At 42.7% G+C, this 17,529-nt stretch overlaps 1 protein-coding gene across 1 annotated transcript in view; it reads left to right on the top strand.

Moving 5' to 3' along the window:
- Window positions 1-4,892: 4,892 nt before the first annotated feature.
- Window positions 4,893-17,529, top strand: part of LOC140071017 (3-galactosyl-N-acetylglucosaminide 4-alpha-L-fucosyltransferase FUT3-like) — a 39,572-nt gene continuing 26,935 nt past the window's right edge. The window contains exon 1 of the mRNA XM_072118221.1: window positions 4,893-4,996. Within this exon, the coding sequence (XP_071974322.1) occupies window positions 4,896-4,996 (101 nt within the window). The 5' untranslated portion in view covers window positions 4,893-4,895. The remainder of the gene's footprint in view (window positions 4,997-17,529) is intronic.

Below are 17,529 nucleotides of genomic sequence, written 5' to 3'. Positions count from 1 at the left end.
TGTACCCTTCTCCTGACAGCCTTTCCAGCAGAGATGGGAAAGTCCTGCTTCATTATGTGCTAGTCTGTCTGGACATAAGTACCATCTTGTCTGCACTTTTTTCAATTGTTCTAGATGGTTAATGCATGCTGAAGCTCCTATCACCTCCATGCTTGATTGATACCATTGTGCTAGGGTTATCTCTGTTCTTAGTTCTCGCTCCCATTTTTCCATATATCCTGTTTTTTCCCCCTTTGTCTCGCCCTGCAAATACTGGTATGAAAGTGATAGAATTTTCCCCTTCCGGTTTTGCATGTTAAAAATATCTAATTCGCTGTATCCCTTTTTCTTATGTGTCTCTATCGTACCCCTTAACACATTCTTTATCTGTAAGTATTCGACACAGGCGCGATTTATATGCGGAGCGACGCAGCGCCTTTCCGGCAGCTGCGTCGCTCCGTTCTAAGCAGTGACACAGGCGGCACGACCTCACGCCGCCTGTGTCACTGTGCGGAGCCGCGGCTCACAGGAGAGCTGCGTGAACACCGGAGCCGCGCCGAGGGAGCAGCTGCCTGCAGGTGAGTATGATTTTTATTATTTTTCATGTATTTAATTAATTGTGGCTAATAATTAATACTGCGGGGGGGGGGGGGGCTATATATATCATATGGGGCCAGAATTATTTTAAACTGGGGGGGGGGGATCATGGAATGCTATTTTATTTGGGGCTATAATTATTTCTTTATTACTGGGGGGGGATGCAATATATATTTATATTATTTGGGGCTATACCGTAATTATTTTATACTGGGGGGAATGCTATATATATATTATTTGGGGCTATGATTGTTTAATACTAGGGGGATGCTATAGATATTATATGGGGCCAGAATTATTTTATACTAGGGGCGGGGGGGGGGGTTCTGTATATTTTATTTGGGGATTTGGGGCTATAATTATTTTATACTGGGGGGGGGGGCGCTATATATATTATTTGGGGCTATAATTATTTTATACTGGGGGGATGCTATAGATATTATTTGGGGCTATAATTATTTTATACTGGGGGGGGGGATGCTATAGATATTATTTGGGGCTATAATTATTTTATACTGGGGGGGATTCAGTATATATTATATGGGGCCAGAATCATTTTATACTGGGGGGTGCTTTATATATTATATATCACTATATCACTAAGTTGGGGGGATGTATATGGGATACAGTATATTACTAAGCTGGGGGGCTGTATATGGGATACAGTATATTACTAAGCTGGGATGATGTATATGGGATACAGTATATCACTAAGTTGGGGGGATGTATATGGGATACAGTATATTACTAAGCTTGGGGGGGGGCTGTATATGGGGTACAGTATATTACTAAGCTGGGGGGCTGTATATGGGATACAGTATATTACTAAGCTGGGGGGCTGTATATAGGATACAGTATATTACTAAGCTGGGGGGCTGTATATGGGATACAGTATATTACTAAGCTGGGGGGCTGTATATAGGATACAGTATATTACTAAGCTGCAGGGGCTGTATATGGGATACAGTATATTACTAAGCTGGGGGTTGTATATGGTGTACTGTATATTACTAAGCTGGGGGATGTATATAGGATACAGTATATTACTAAGCTGGGGGGATGTATATAGGATACAGTATATTACTAAGCTGGGGGGCTGTATATGGGATACAGTATATTACTAAGCTGGGGGGCTGTATATGGGATACAGTATATTACTAAGCTGGGGGGATGTATATAGGATACAGTATATTACTAAGCTGGGGGGATGTATATAGGATACAGTATATTACTAAGCTGGGGGGCTGTATATGGGATACAGTATATTACTAAGCTGGGGGGATGTATATGGGATACAGTATATTACTAAGCTGGGGGGGGCTGTATATGGGATACAGTATATTACTAAGCTGGGGGGGGCTGTATATCGGGTACAGTATATTACTTAGCTGCAGGGGCTGTATATGGGATACAGTATATTATATGTATATAGATTTTATCCCTATATAATGAAGGGATGTGTTATATGTGTGGAGAGTGTGGTCAGTTGTGTTGTGAGGGGTATATATTATTTAGGAGCGCAGTGTTGTTATCCAGGAGACTTTATACTGTAGGTGACTGTGGTATTTTTAGGGACGCCGGGTGGAGATGCTGCACGGAGCTGAAGATATCTGCCCGTGAATTCAGCCGCGATACGTCATGGATTGGAGAACCCGGAATAAAGTCCTCCTGATGGAAGAGATTGTCATCTATAAGGTACTAGATGCCACTAATGCCTCTCAGATCCTGTAGTCAGTCACACAGTGTCAGGGAGCTGTCTGTAGGATTGTTAATTGTTAGTAAAGTTTAAGGATTTACTTAACAGGGAGTGGGGGGGGGCAGCATTTTAATATTCGCCTCAGGCAGCAAATATGCTAGAATCGGCCCTGGATGGATCCCTGTATGATTTGCATTTGAATTTCATTGTCAATGTCTGCATTGACTCACAGTAAGTGGCAAGATGTCTGAGCCTGACATGATATTCAGCAATGCTTTCTGATACTGTTTGCACTGTCTAAACTTGAAAACCTCAAAAGCAGGATTTGTGTGTGGAGAGAAGTGCTTGCTTGTTGCTGCTTCACATGGCTCATAGTCAGAGTTATCTCCTGTGTTAGGCTGAGTTGTGTACATGTCATAGACCTGCTCTCCAGCATAATGCAGCAGCATAGCTTCTTGCATTGTCACCGATGTTCATAGCTTGCAAAAATATCTCAAAGCGCTTTAGACACTTATTCCAGCATACTCTTAAGTTTGCCTAGGATTGGTGCATGTCAAATGGAGGAAATGCAGATAGAGAGGCCATTGTCAAGTTCTGCCCCTGTTCACACAACCTCTAATCTCTAATTATTAATAAAATTTAGAGTGAGCTCAAAGAAATCACGCCAAGACAAAGTATGGTATAGTATCTCAATGGAGAAGTGATGCCATGCAAGGCTGGGCAGATGTGAGATGCTTTATTTGCGTCACAAAGGATTATACAGAAACTTTCAGTGGGGCAGGACCTGGGCTTGATTAGTTAAAGATAAAAATGTAATGTCCATAGTTCATTGGTTAGTAAATTATCATATGGGCATCCCAGAAACAATATACGTCTTAATCCCTGGAATTGGTAGTATCGTAAATCAGCCCAGGGAGCCTTACATTCTGTCGCTGCACAGGATTGTGTTATCACGCTGTTATCAATCTTCACAGTTGAGCGTCCTCTTAGTTGCAGCATTTAGCAAACATATAAAAATAAAAACATTTTCATTAAACATATAACAATACTTCACACCATGGTGGATGCTAATATCACAGTCTAGGTGGCACTTCTGTGTTACTGAAATACCTTTACTTGATAATAGTTAATCCTCGTCGCCAGTTGTAATGTCGTGGTAGGAAACCGTATGATGTAAAAGGAACCCAAACTGGATCACTGGACTGCAGGCTCAGAGACAACTTTACACATATAAAAACATCACAAACGACCACAACTCTTCCTCAACTTGGCCGTCCAGGTGAAAAAGAATCCCAAGATCACTATGGCTGCACTCCAGAGATGCAGGAGGGAGATGGGAGAAACTTCCAGAAAGTCTCCTATCACTGCAGCCTCCACCAGTCTGGGTTTATGGCAGAGTCTGCTGATGGAAGCCTCTCCTCAGTGCAAGACATATGAAAGCCGCATACAGTGTGCAAAAAAAATACAAGAAAGATTCTCAGACAATGAGAAATAAGATTCTCTGGTCTGCTGAGACAAAAATATAAAACACGTTGATGTTAATTCTAAGCGATATTTGTGGTGACAACCAGGCGCTGCTCATCACCTGCCATATACAATCCCAACAGTGACACATGGTGGTGGCAGCATCAGGCTATGGGGAAGGGACAGGACGACTGGTTCTAATTGAAGGAAAGATGAATGCGGCCAAGTACAGAGATATCCTGGATGAAAACCTCTTCCAGAGTGCTCTGGACCTCAGACGGGGCCAGAGGTTCACCTTCCAACAAGACAATGGGGGTCATTTACTAAGGACCCGATTCGCGTTTTCCCGACGTGTTACCCGAATATTTCTGATTTGCGCCGATTTTCCCTGTATTACCCCGGGATTTTGGCGCATGCGATCGGATTTTGGCGCATCGGCGGTGGCATGCACGCAACGAAAACCGTGGGGCGTGGCCGAACGAAAACTTGACGAATTCGGAAAAACCGCCGCATTTTTTTTAAAAAAATGTGTTGCAAAAATTGCACTTACCTTCACCAGGTATAGGCTGGTGAATTTCAGGGCATTCTAGCGGGCCTCGGGGAACTTCAGCGCAGCAGCGACATCTGGTGGACGGCGGAGGAACTACCTTAGTGAATCGCCTGAAGACCAGAATCCACCGCGATCGCTGGATCGCGAATGGGCCGGGTAAGTAAATCTGCCCCATTGACCCCAAGCACACAGCTAGAATAACAAAGCAGAGGCTTCAGAACATCTCTGTGGCCATTCCTGACTGGCCCAGCCAAAGCCCGGACCTAAACCCAATTGGGGAGGCGGTGTTATGCTTCTGCTCACAGCCTCCTGCATTGTGTAAGACTCCTGGATGAATCGTTGTCGACTTTCTCCCCTTCACTAAGCACACATAACTGTAGTAGACTGTACTTACACAAATCATGAGACACCTGTGCTCAGTGCCCCCATATCCAAGAATCTGGGGGTCTATGCTCAGATTACCTCATACATTACTTTCTTGCATGATTTGTCTGAAGCAATGTCAGAGCAACATCAAATTCCTCATTTTTTGGCTGTTGGAGGACACAGGTCAGTGAGGGGAAGTTGCAGCAGGCAGAAAGCAGAGCACCAGTGATGAAAGCTTCCTGTATGAGTGCAACACTATTGCATCCTCTACTTCACCCTCCACTAGAAAAGTCGACTCTACACTACTGCCTATATCAGACGAGGGGACCTGATGCTTACAAGAGGTACATATTATTTATCTCTATAACTATCTATGTCTATATCTCTCTATCTGTCTCTCACTTTGTCTCTTCCTCTTCTTCCTCTCAGTCTCTATCTATATTACCTCACACCTATCTATTTATCTTTCTATCTCATATCTATCTATTTATCTATCTATCTATCTATCTATCTCATCTATCCCATATCTATCTATCTATCTATCTGATATCTATCTACTTTATTTCCTATATTTCCATCTACTTTATTTCCTATATTTCCATCTATTTCATATCTATCTACTGTGCTACAGAATATCATACTACACACCTCAGCTGCTGCAGAACATCATAGCTTACACAGCAGCTGCTGTAAATTATGATTGCATACACCTCAGATTAAGCAGAATTATACATCTGTCATTTGTAAAAGAAATTTCCCACTACTGTATTTGTATACAGCCCCCAATGTGGCCATAGTTAGCTCTTTGTTGATGCTGTCCACTTGTGTTGGCCTCACCCTCTGACAAACTGGACCCACCTACAAAATGGGGACACTTTTAGGGGCTTTTTTTCAGGGCCACCTTAAGATATGATTCCGCCCCTGTAGATAGGATTACATAGAGTGTACATGATAACATAGATGACATTGATTGTATTGCAGTTCTTTACTGACCTATAGGACAAATATAGGCCTCCTTTGAAGCCTCCTACCTGGATATCCTAGACCAGTGATGGCAAACCTTTTAGAGACCGAGTGCCCAAACTACAACAAAGACCCGCTTATTTATCGCAAAGTGCCAACACAAATTTAATTTGTGATGTATACTCCCTTCTCTGTCACAGTTTTCATTGATACCAGCACCTGAGGACACCAATAAAGCAGAAAATAGTCTCAGGTACAGCTGTCACTTTAAAATAGCTCTGTGCACAGCAAGTCCTGGGCTGTCTGGGACTGCAGGAAGATACCTGGAGTCATCTCTGGTGATGGCCTGAGTGCCCACAGAAAGGGCTCTGAGTGCCACCTCTGGCACCAGTGCCATAGGTTAGCCATCACTGTCCTAGACCCTTCCCAAGTACCCGGAAAGATTTGACACTTACAACTGCGTGACGATGGATAACTAAGGCCACAGCAGCCTGTTTATTTAAAATAACAAATAACATATAAACAGTATATATATTAACTTTTATTAACATGTACAAATAAAGTGCAATTCTAACAACCTGAAGTGACAAGGCCTGAGAGGGGTGATTTCTAAGCGTTACCTGCTTACTCCCGCCGCACCGCGCCGGCTCGAGAGCTGACAAATATGTCACAGGTAACCATTCCCACTGTACCCACCTCCGGGTGGGCCAGCTACCATACCCATCATTCTCCATTTCCACTCTGTGTTAAGCGCACAGCAACATCTTTGTGCGCATTATTTTTTCCCCCGAGACACCCCCCAAAGGCCTTATCCCGCGGCTGCATGACAAGAAAACAACTTATATCTCTATATTATTTCAAATAAGGAACAAGAAAAAAAGGGGGGTAAAAAAACTAAACAATACAAAAACAAAAAAAAGGGAGGGCGGGCGGGCATCTTGATCCAGCGCCGGGGGTCCAAGAGGAAGTCGCACCGGTAAGGCCCCGTTTTTATCCTACACTCCCCTCCCCCATCCTGACCTCACTTCCTAACTCACTCCCCAACCCCTAACCCCTCCCTAGCCTTAAACCCGGCCCAATTTCCCTCAGGTCAAGGCGGGCATACGGCTACGGCTCAGCCTAACCTCCTGCCCTTTTCTGTCTTTAAAAGTTATTGTTTTAGATAAAAAGGAACAAGTTGTATATAACAATGTTCCACATTGGTAAAACCCACTAGAAGACAAACAAATTTTACTAGTGGGTCACATTTACTAAAGCCCCTGCGCCAGTTTCGGACTTTGCACATTCTTTTATGTGCAAACTGTTTGCACATCCATTTAAGAAGTGCCTGCTCCACATTTGTGTGGCTGTACTATTCCTGAGGCGACACAGATTTCTGCACTGAAGGGGGCGCTCCGGTGTCCAGTCAGACCGTATGACACATTTATCATGCAGAGTCTGACAGGATTGTGTCGCACACCCTATGTTAAAAGTGCACCAAAAAAAAGCTGTCAGAGCTGTGCAGAGTGCGCCAGATTCATGATAAAGGTGCGCCACATGATCATGAATCTAGCGCCCTCTGCACACTACACAGGCAAACTACACATAGGACAGACTGCACTGTTTTTAGTAAATGTTGCCCATTGTGTTCTTTTCAGTGTGCAGGGAGGGGGATACGATGTTATCTAAAGTTTCTCTTCTACGTGATTCTATACTGCAGTCCTGTGTAAGGATTTACTCCAAAGTGGTTTCCTCTCTTAGTAGTGATAAATGTTTTTAAATACTGGCCCCTACTTGCATCATGTGATTGTGGTATTACTGGGACAGCACCTTTCATCACAACACCCTTCCTCCACAAACAGTTGGCGTCATGTGATTGTGGTATTACTGGGACAGCACCTTTCATCACAACACCCTTCCTCCACAAACAGTTGGCGTCATGTGATTGTGGTATTACTGGGACAGCACTTTTCATCACAACACCCTTCCTCCACAACCAGTTGGCGTCATGTGATTGTGGTATTACTGGGACAGCACCTTTCATCACAACACCCTTCCTCCACAACCAGTTGGCGTCATGTGATTGAAGCCATGTTACAGACCAGCTTGTACCACATGACTGCAGCAGCGCCACATGACCTGGCACTTCAGCCGGCAGATGATTTTGTTGACTAGGAATCCGAAAGCATAGGCATGTGACACGCTACCCTGCTCGGTAATGGGAGTTTCACAATCTGGATATCTGGCAGCCAGCAGAATAATGATATATAGGGGCACAATTACTAAGGGTTGTGCGCTGCACTTTTGTTGGACTGTACACATTCTTTATGGCTAAAATGGCTTGCACAGGCATTTAATAAGTGTGTGCCCTGGGATTGTGGCTCACCCAACCCTTTTGTGGTGCAGCTGCGCTGGCCTCCATGCGACACAAATTAGGGGGCGTGCCATTGGAAAGTCACGCTGATTCGCACTGAGCGCGGGATTTGACTTTCAAATTATGTCGCACGCCCTGTGTTAAAGGAGCACCACAAAAAAGATGGTGAACTCTGTCAGACCAGTGAAGGGAAGCGACACATTCATGATTTCTGGTGCACGATCTTAGTGAATCGCCACAAGCAGCATTATAGACGGGCAATGCACTTTTATTGAACTCGAGTGACTAAGTAAGTAAATGGGCCCCATTGTTTCTATAATTCTTTGTGCCAGAATTTCCACGAGCAAAGTTGAAATGTCAGTTTCTGTATATTTATATCCATTTTAAAGGGAAACTGTCAGCAAAAATTGACCTTATAAATCAGATTATTACTTTTCAAATGTTTCTTATATGGTCCAGTGTCGTGGCAAGTCATGCCATATGCCCGAAATCAGGAGAACAAGCTCTAGAATAGGCACATTTCCTGGCACTTAGCACCCGAGAGAGTTTAGAACCTAAGTCAAGCTCTCCACCCCTGAACAACACCACTTTTGACCTGCATCAAGTGATATAAGTAATCACTTCTCCTGAGGTCCGGTGAATGATGTCAATCAGAGCGGATGGGACATTTCATACCCTACATGATTTTAGTGATGAACTCTCCACCTCCATGACTTTATACAACCAGTTTACATCTCGCTTGTACAGTAAGCTGATTTTCTGGATGATGCGAGAACACTGGACCATGAAAGAAACAGGATCTGGAAGATGTTAATCTCCTTCACAACATACTGGTAGTGATTTATTATGTAAATTTTTGCTGACGAGTTCCAATTAACCTCTTCAGGGTCATTTTAAGTCTCTACGACCAAGCCTGATTTTTTTTAATTGACCCTATGTCAGAGGTTATAACTTTGAAACGCATTAACATATCCAGGTGATTTTGAGATTGTTTTCTCGTCACACATTGCGCTTCAAATTAGTTGAAAATTTGGATTGAAATCTTTTGTGTTCAGTTTAGAAACAAAAATGAAATTTGTCAAAAATTTTCAAAGTTCAAAATTTTCTGCTTTTCAGGGAGATAGTCCTAGCACCCAAACAACGTTATAACTAACGTTTCCCAAATGTCTGCTTCATATCGCTGTGGCTACTTATGCCTGTTTTTTTCTAGGTTGTAAGGAGGTTCAGAATTTTGGGTGCAATTTTTCTCATTTTCATGATAATCACCAAAACCTCATTTAGAGGCACCTGCTTAGCTTTAAGTGACTAAGGTGCCTACAGAAAAACACTGTAAATTACCCCATTATAGAAACTACATCCCTCAATATATGAAAATATTTGCACTGTCACGATATACAGGCTATAAAATGTTTATTTTTTGTATGTACCTGACATGTGCTGCTGTAACATGGCTGTCTGGAGCTGTTGTATCTCTCCTATACACACACACATGCACACACAGGCTGCAGGAGGCGTGGCCACCAGCAAGCACATGGAGCAGCCATTACATGGAGCAGCTGTCAGTCAAGCACTGGGGGTGTGGCTGTGCCTCCCACTCATGAATAAGCTGGACAGCTTGAATATGCTAATGACACATTGGACATTTCACAGGTCATTTGCATACAGCTTTAGGACCTCATTGCTTAGGTTTACAGGCATGTAGAGGGACAATGAAGGGATAGGGGCAATGCTCTCTAATGGCAGTTTATGAAAATATATTTAGTTTAGGGGTGTTATTTTGCATGACGGGTTCTCTTTAAGGTGATTCAATAGGTAATAATACATGTAAATATATAACATGTTTATAAATACATGTGCAAGCAGTTTGTACGTTTTTTCTAGGGCAAAGTCAGAAAGAATGGGTCCCAATAATGCCCTACAGACACCGTGGTCACCATGACCACAGCTTTTATAGGGTTGAACACCCAATACTTATGATCCCGGGTGTTACTGTCGGAGCATGGCTTTTGATTTTACCCCATTATGAAATGCCCTTTATATAACTCTCTTTATGTAAAATATCACCCATTTTCTATAAAAACAAAAATCTTCTCCAAAGTCATGTGAAAATGAGCAGAGATGAGTCATATTTGGGTGAGATGAATCAAGTTTACAGGCTGCAGGGGGAGTGTCATTTCAGACACAGCTATTTTTGGTTCCGAGGTCTCTAGAAACATTTTCTTGTCAATTTAAATATAAATATGTCATCTTTCAGCTTTCAGATTGCATCAGGCCTGAGGTTCTGTGAGATAAAGAACGGGAGATACAGGCAGTTAAAAAAGGCAGAAACTTGATCTGCAGCTCTCAATTCCAACTACGTTTTTTAACTGCCTGTATCTCCAGTTCTGAAAATGTGAGATTCTTAACTTTAATTTGACACAAAAATAACTCCATGAGTATAGACCCAAATCTAAAGCACCCGAGGAGTCTAGTAGTTTAATGGGGTCAAATCTGGTGGCAGGTTCCATTTAAAGGGTTTATTTCCTTTCATTGAGTTGATCAGACATTGGGGCAAATTTACTCACCCGGTCCTGTCGCGATCCCTGATCCGGACGGGCTGACGAAGATTCAGTCTGGCGCGATTCACGTAGTTCTTGCGCCCGATTTCCTGCATCTGTCGCTTCCCTGCTGAAGTCCGCCGGAGTTCACCTTCTTCTTCCCGGTGTATGTGAGTGCACGTCTTGCGACACAATTTGAATTTTAAATCCCGCGCATAGTCCGAACCCTTTGGGTTGTCTGACGGCCACGCCCCGATTTGCGTCACATGAAAATCCGATTGTGTGCACCAAAAAACCCCTGTTAAATGCGGCGCAACGCAGAAATCGTCAGGAAACCCGACGAAAATGCGGTCCGCGGACCCTTAGTAAATGAGCCCCATTGAGTTGATCAGCAGGTCAGACTTCTAATGGGTTGGGTGGAAAATCAACACCGCTCTTAATCAAAATGATGATGGTGAGATCACCTAAGACACAACCCACAGATGGTAACACCCACAAATGGTGCCGGATCGGGTGTTATCCTTGCATCTCACGGCATGTAATTCTACACCATTTTGGCAGCAATCTTGTTGCTTCCAGTGATTACATCCCAGATCGGTATCAGCACTGATCACAGGTGTTACCGGTGGGTGTGCGGACCTATATAAAGAGTTAACACCAATCACGGGTGTTTGGATTTGGACCGGGGTCAACAAACTCACCAGATCCAAATAGCGATGTATCCCAATAGCATGTGACGCATTTCCTACCTGATTGGCAGTATTTCGAAAAAAGACTATTTTCCTCCTTATACTTTATTTTTAATTCTATTCTTTTCTTTTCCCTTCTCAATTTCCGGTATCTCCAGTATATTCCAGTCTCTTAACTTCCCACCATTTTCTATTTTCGGATCTCTCCATTCAACCCGATACATTAAACATGGACTTTAGTCGGCTATTCCCTTATTTTTTGGTTCCTTTGATCTGTGTTTATATAGTATTTATGATATAATAACTCCCCATGTGTTCTCCAGATTTAGAGTGTAAAGACCGTGGACACCTAAACATCACATACCAAATCATGGTATTTTGGGTTTCTGATTATTGTTTTTTATAATAATAATAAAAGAACATAATGTAAATCTTGTAATCAATACATAATCATAATGTAAAAGACATAGAACATGGGTTATGATCACAATCAAGGGGATAATGGGGCCTGTTAGAGGGGGCAGAAATAGTGGAAAAGCTCCAAAGTTATAGAGTTATTCTGGCCTGTATAGTTTAGAACCTCTATATGACCATTGGGTCACCATTGGGTTATAGAAGGTGATTGTCTTGAGTACCATCTCTTTGGCAGACAGCACTAAGGGTATATAGGTTTGGCAGGAACAGTTTCGGTGTCAGAGATTGGACTCCAGGAGAGATGTGGACTCTCAATGTCTTTCAAATATGAGCAGATCACGTCATATTCCCACCAGATGTGCGTGAAAGTTTCTTTCTGTTGTAGACTTCATCAACAGACTTCATGGATATCACTAAGGTAATGGAGTAGAATGGATACAGTATTTCTTGTACACCAGTTTATAGCTTGCTTCCTGATGAATGATGAAAGTGACTGTTGACTGTTGGTATTTAGGGTTTCTTCTAGTGATGTAAAGAGCTTAAGGGAACCTGTCAGCAGAAATTGACCTAATAAACCACTACCAGTATGTTGCCAAGCAGATGAACACATTGTAGACCATGTTTCATACATCAACCAGTGTGGAGGCATCATCCAGAAAATCAATTTTGAAGGGAGATGTAAATTGGTTGTATAAAGTCAAGGAGGTAGAGATTTTAACACTGAAGTCAAGCTCTCTCTTCCTCAGAAAGCCCTGTTCACTGTAATTGACGGTTCTGTATCCCAAGACATCACTAACCAGATCTCCTGATGCATAATGCCAATAACAGAGGAGGAGGTGTTCAGAGCTCCCCATCTTGACTTCACTGTTAAACTCTCCTCCTCCTTGACTCTTTACAACCAATTTACATCGCACTTCAAAGTTGTTTTTCTGGAAGATGTCACCACAATGGACAATGAAAGAAGCTAGAAGATGTTACACTACCTGACAATACTAGTAGCGGTTTATTTAGCCAATTTCTGATGACAGGTTCCCTTTAAAGGGTTTGGCCACTCTTTTTTCAAAGGTTGCCAATGTGCTTTTGCTGCATTAATTATAATCCCTGAATGTTTATCGAGTGATTCAGCAGTCCTTATACTTACATTCACAATGTTGCAAACCCAATGTCATTATTTGTTTACATGAGAGAGAACTGATGAATAGGCGGAGCAGCAGCAGCAGCAAACTTATGACTCATCCTGCCCCGCCTCCTGTTCCTGCTTTATTTCAGGACCATACATAAAATTCACAATAATCCATGTACCAGCTTACAAAGTTCTTTGCATCACAGCAACGCGTTTCAAACGCACAATGCGTCCTTCCTCATGGCTGTACATGGATTTGTAAGCTGATACGTGGATTATTGTGAATTTTATGTATGGTCCTGAAATAAAGCATGGAGAAATTTTATTCACTAAAGCTTTTTGGATGTTATTGTCCTGTTTGCTGGATCAACAATTGAGAAGCAAGTCTCCCCGTATACAGCCAGCCCCACCACTGTATAGCCAGCCAGTCCCCCCAGTATACAGCTAACCAGTCCCCCAGTATACAGCCAGCCCCAGTATATAGCCAACCAGTCCCTCCAGTATACAGCCACCCCCCTGTATAGAGCTAGCCCCTCCCTGTATATAGCCAGCCAGCCCCCAGTATGTAGCCAGCCAGTCCCTCCAGTGTACAGCCAGCCCCCCTCCCCAGTACATAGCCAGCCAGTCCTCCCAGTATACAACCAACCATTCCCCCAGTATTTAGCCAGCCAGTCCCCCCAGTATACAGCCAGCCCCCCCAGTATATAGCCAGCCATCCCCCAGTATATAGCCAGCCCACCATATATAGCCAGTCAGTCCCCCAGTATATAGCCGGCCAATCCCCCCAGTATACAGCCAACCAGTCCCTCCAGTGTACAGCTAGCCACTTTCCCCAGTATACAGCCAGCCCCCCCCCAGTATTTAGCCAGTCTGTCCCCACAGTATATAGCCAGCCAGCCCCCTGGTATATTGCCAACCAGTCCCCCCAGTATACAGCCAGCTTCCCCAGTAAATAGCCAGCCAGCCCCCTCAGTATACAGTCAGCCAGTCCCCCCAGTATACAGCCAGCTGGCCTCTCAGTATACAGCCAGCCAGTACCTTGCCCAGCACATAAAAATAATAAACCATGTACCTTTCTGGTCCTCCCCTGCAGTGACAGGCATGTGCCCACCGTTACTGCACAGAATATGACACTTGCCAATGTCATAGTCTGTGCACCGCCAACACCCAACACCTGTCTCTGACGGCCGAAATGCATCAAGTAGCGAAGCTTCGGGGGAGCATCGGAAAGGTGAGTACATGATTTATTATTTTTAGACCACCCCACACCAGCCCCAGACCACTCGCCCACCGGGATTTCCCACGGTGGATCATATGTCCAGTCCACCCCTGACTATAGGGTTTGTCTGAATCCGCAAGGGTTAATTATCTCTGTACTGTGTATTATAGATTATTTATACCTTCATGTGAAAGAATGTATATAACACCACCATCCTCATAGGGAACCAGCTGCTACATCAATTGGGAAAAACAAGATCCCTGATCTCTTTACTTTGGTGAAAAGTGTCACATCTCACAACTCACATTGTCATCCCCTATCCCTAGACATGTCCCAGCATTTCGACTCCCGATCATCAGATATGGGGAAGGGAGAGTACGTGGACCAACCCCTTAATGAAACCACAAGAATGTGGCATAAATATTTAAACAACAGTATCATATCTAAAGGGTGCAGCTGCTATTTGACTGCCATGACATGTATGCAAACACAAAATATAATAGAAGAATTCATAGCTTTGCCCAAGTGTCCTTATAACCTATTATGTTTCATGCCAACGTTTTTATACAGATTTATATGGAGACACATATTCTGAATATAGGTGTATACTGTCTTTAGATTGTTGTCCTTGGATACGACCACGGCTGCTGGGGTGATTGCACAAAGAAACAATTTTTTTTTGCATATGAAATGGCCGGCAGTTACTGCATGTCTGACAGTCTTCCTTTGGAAATGATCGCTAAATTAAGGGAGCCGGGCAGGGCTCAGTAGTGCACATTTAACATGCATTAACATTGTGTTTATATTGCGTTTTCGTAAACACAAATGTTAACAGTAATGTAATTAGGCAAATCACCTCTCCTCAGCTGTTGTAATAGGTTTCAAAATGCAATTAAAGTGCATTACATGTTCGGGTCCAAAATGGTAAAGGGAATCCATCACCACAATTTACCTCCTTAAACTAACTGCTACTACTCATTCCCTCATACTTCCGCATGTAACAGATCTTCAGAAGTGACAGGTCCTGAGTCTTGTACAGACCTTACAATCGCTGCTCCCCAATGACTTCACCGGGGGGCGACGATCCCCGCCAAGATGGACATGCCCATACGTCACCCGGATTTAAGTGCCACCAGCATTTAACAGGTTAATACCAGTGATAGGTGCCAGCACCGAATGCGTGTGTTACTTAAGTGTTTGCTGCTTCATCTTTGAAGAGGGCTCAGCCCGTGAGACCTCCGCAAACATCCTTAATGGCTCGGTGACGTACTAGTAAGAGTCTAGCAAAAACATTACACTCCCCACAAGTATATGTTACTGGAAACCATGTGGTTATAGCCTGTAGAAGTGCGCTACAGAGGTGTATACCACAAAGCACTGTGGGTACTTTATCCGGGTTATATAATTTACAGTATGTCAGGAATTTCTGAATTTTTTAAATCTTTTTTGTTAACCAACTATCATTGTCATTATCAATTGTGAAGTGTAAATGGGTCTTCATTGGGTGGTGGTGCCTGGAGCAGCGTAGGCTGTAAATATGACATACAGTGTAATATGAGTAAAGCTTTACAAGAGGCTTCTATGGAAACTATGATAATAGACTCATCTCTACTGGCGGTACTCAAACACAAGAGCAAACAAGAAAAGGATCTCCTATCTCTATTGTAAGTAGCTGATCCATACTAACCCCAATAATCTCTAAAAATAAAAATATAGACAGACAGATATGAGATAGATACCGTATATTCCGGCGTATAAGACAACCTGGTGTATAAGACGACCCCCCTACTTTCCTGTTAAAATATAGAGTTTAATATATATTCGCCGTATAAGACTACCCCTTTTCCAACGCATACAAAACAGCGGTAAAATTTTAAAAAAAAACAGATTTGAATTTAACATGGTCCTTTTTTTAATTTAAATTCTTATGACATGCAGGTATATAGCAGGAAAACTGTCGCTCATAAACATAAGGCATACAACAACAACATTACCATCATCCACTTTACTGTAAGTGTTACCATACTGTACCTTAAATTTTTATTTTATTAAATATTCCATGCCATGTACTCAGAAGCGGGAAAAAAATTCCAAATGCAATGAAAATGGTGAAAAAACGCATTTGCGCCATTTTCTTGTGGGCTTGGATATTACGTCTTTCACTGAGCGCCCCAAATGACATGTCTACTTTATTCTTTGGGTCGGTACGATTACGTGGATACCAAATTTGTATAGGTTTTATAATGTTTTCATACATTTACAAAAATGAAAACCTCCTGTACAAAAATTATTTTTTTGATTTTGCCAAATTCTGGCGCTAATAACTTTTTTATACTTTGGTGTACGAAGCTGTGGGTGGTGTCATTTTTTGCGAAATTTGATATTATTTTCAATGATATCATTTTTAGTACTGTACGACCTTTTGATCACTTTTTATAGATTTTTTAATATTTTTCAAAATGGCAAAAAAGTGCCATTTTCGACTTTGGGCGCTATTTTCCGTTACGGGGTTAAACGCATTGAAAAACCGTTATCATATTTTGATAGATCGGGCATTTTCAGACGCGTCGATACCTGATGTGTTTATGATTTTTACTGTTTATTTATATTTATGTCAGTTCTAGGGAAAGGGGGGTGATTTGAAATTTTAGGTTTTTTTATTATAATTTTTTTTTTTTAACTTTTTTTTTATTTTTATTTATACTATTTTTCAGACTCCCTAGGGTACTTTAACCCTAGGTTGTCTGATCAATCCTACCATATACTGCCATTCTACAGTATGGCAGTATATGGGGATTTTCCTCCTCATTCATTACAATGTGCTATCAGCACATTGTAATGAAGGGGTTAAAACAAAATAGCCTCGGGTCTTCGGAAGACCCAAGGCTACCATGGAGACGGATCGCCGCCCCCGATGACGTCACGGGGAGCGGCGATCACAGGTAAGATGGCGGCGCCCATGCGCCGCTATCTTTTTGAGGCTGCCGGCAAAGCTTTGAGGCTGCCGGCAAAGCGATCGGTGCTAGCACCGATCACCGGTGTTACCGGTATGCCTTTGCTGCTTACCGGCTATGGAGTGGGCTCAGCCCGTCAGCCCTCTCCATGCAGCGCGACCCGACCGTGAATACACAGCGGGCAGTCGGGATTACCGGCGTATAAAAATTCCCTGTTAAAAATTATGTAAAAAAAAATTGGGTAGCCCATCGTCATATGGTTACAGCTTTCCCGTTATTGTAGATGTCACTCTTTTTGCCGTTAACGCTGACAGATTTATTTTTTGAACAAAGATACAAAACGACCATGTGCTATGCCAAAGTACACAATCTTTATTAAGTATGAACATCACATAAATATTGTACACCAAACCAAAAACCCATAAAAACATTTAAAAAGGATATAAAGTCCTCCGTACAAAACCCAGGGGAGGGGGTAGGGCACATGATAAGGCCCACCGAAAAGCAACACCTCCCTACCCTGACCCAAACCCTAAGCCTGTCAAATAACCAAAATATTAGAAGACAAAAAAGTGACCAAGAAATATCTATGAGGTAGCAGCGTGAATGTACAAGGCAAAAGTAA

The sequence above is a fragment of the Engystomops pustulosus genome, chromosome 7, assembly GCF_040894005.1.
Source record: "Engystomops pustulosus chromosome 7, aEngPut4.maternal, whole genome shotgun sequence".
Taxonomy (NCBI): domain Eukaryota; kingdom Metazoa; phylum Chordata; class Amphibia; order Anura; family Leptodactylidae; genus Engystomops; species Engystomops pustulosus.
Note: the sequence above shows the minus strand (reverse complement) of the source record. Positions and strands in the feature narration are given on the sequence as shown.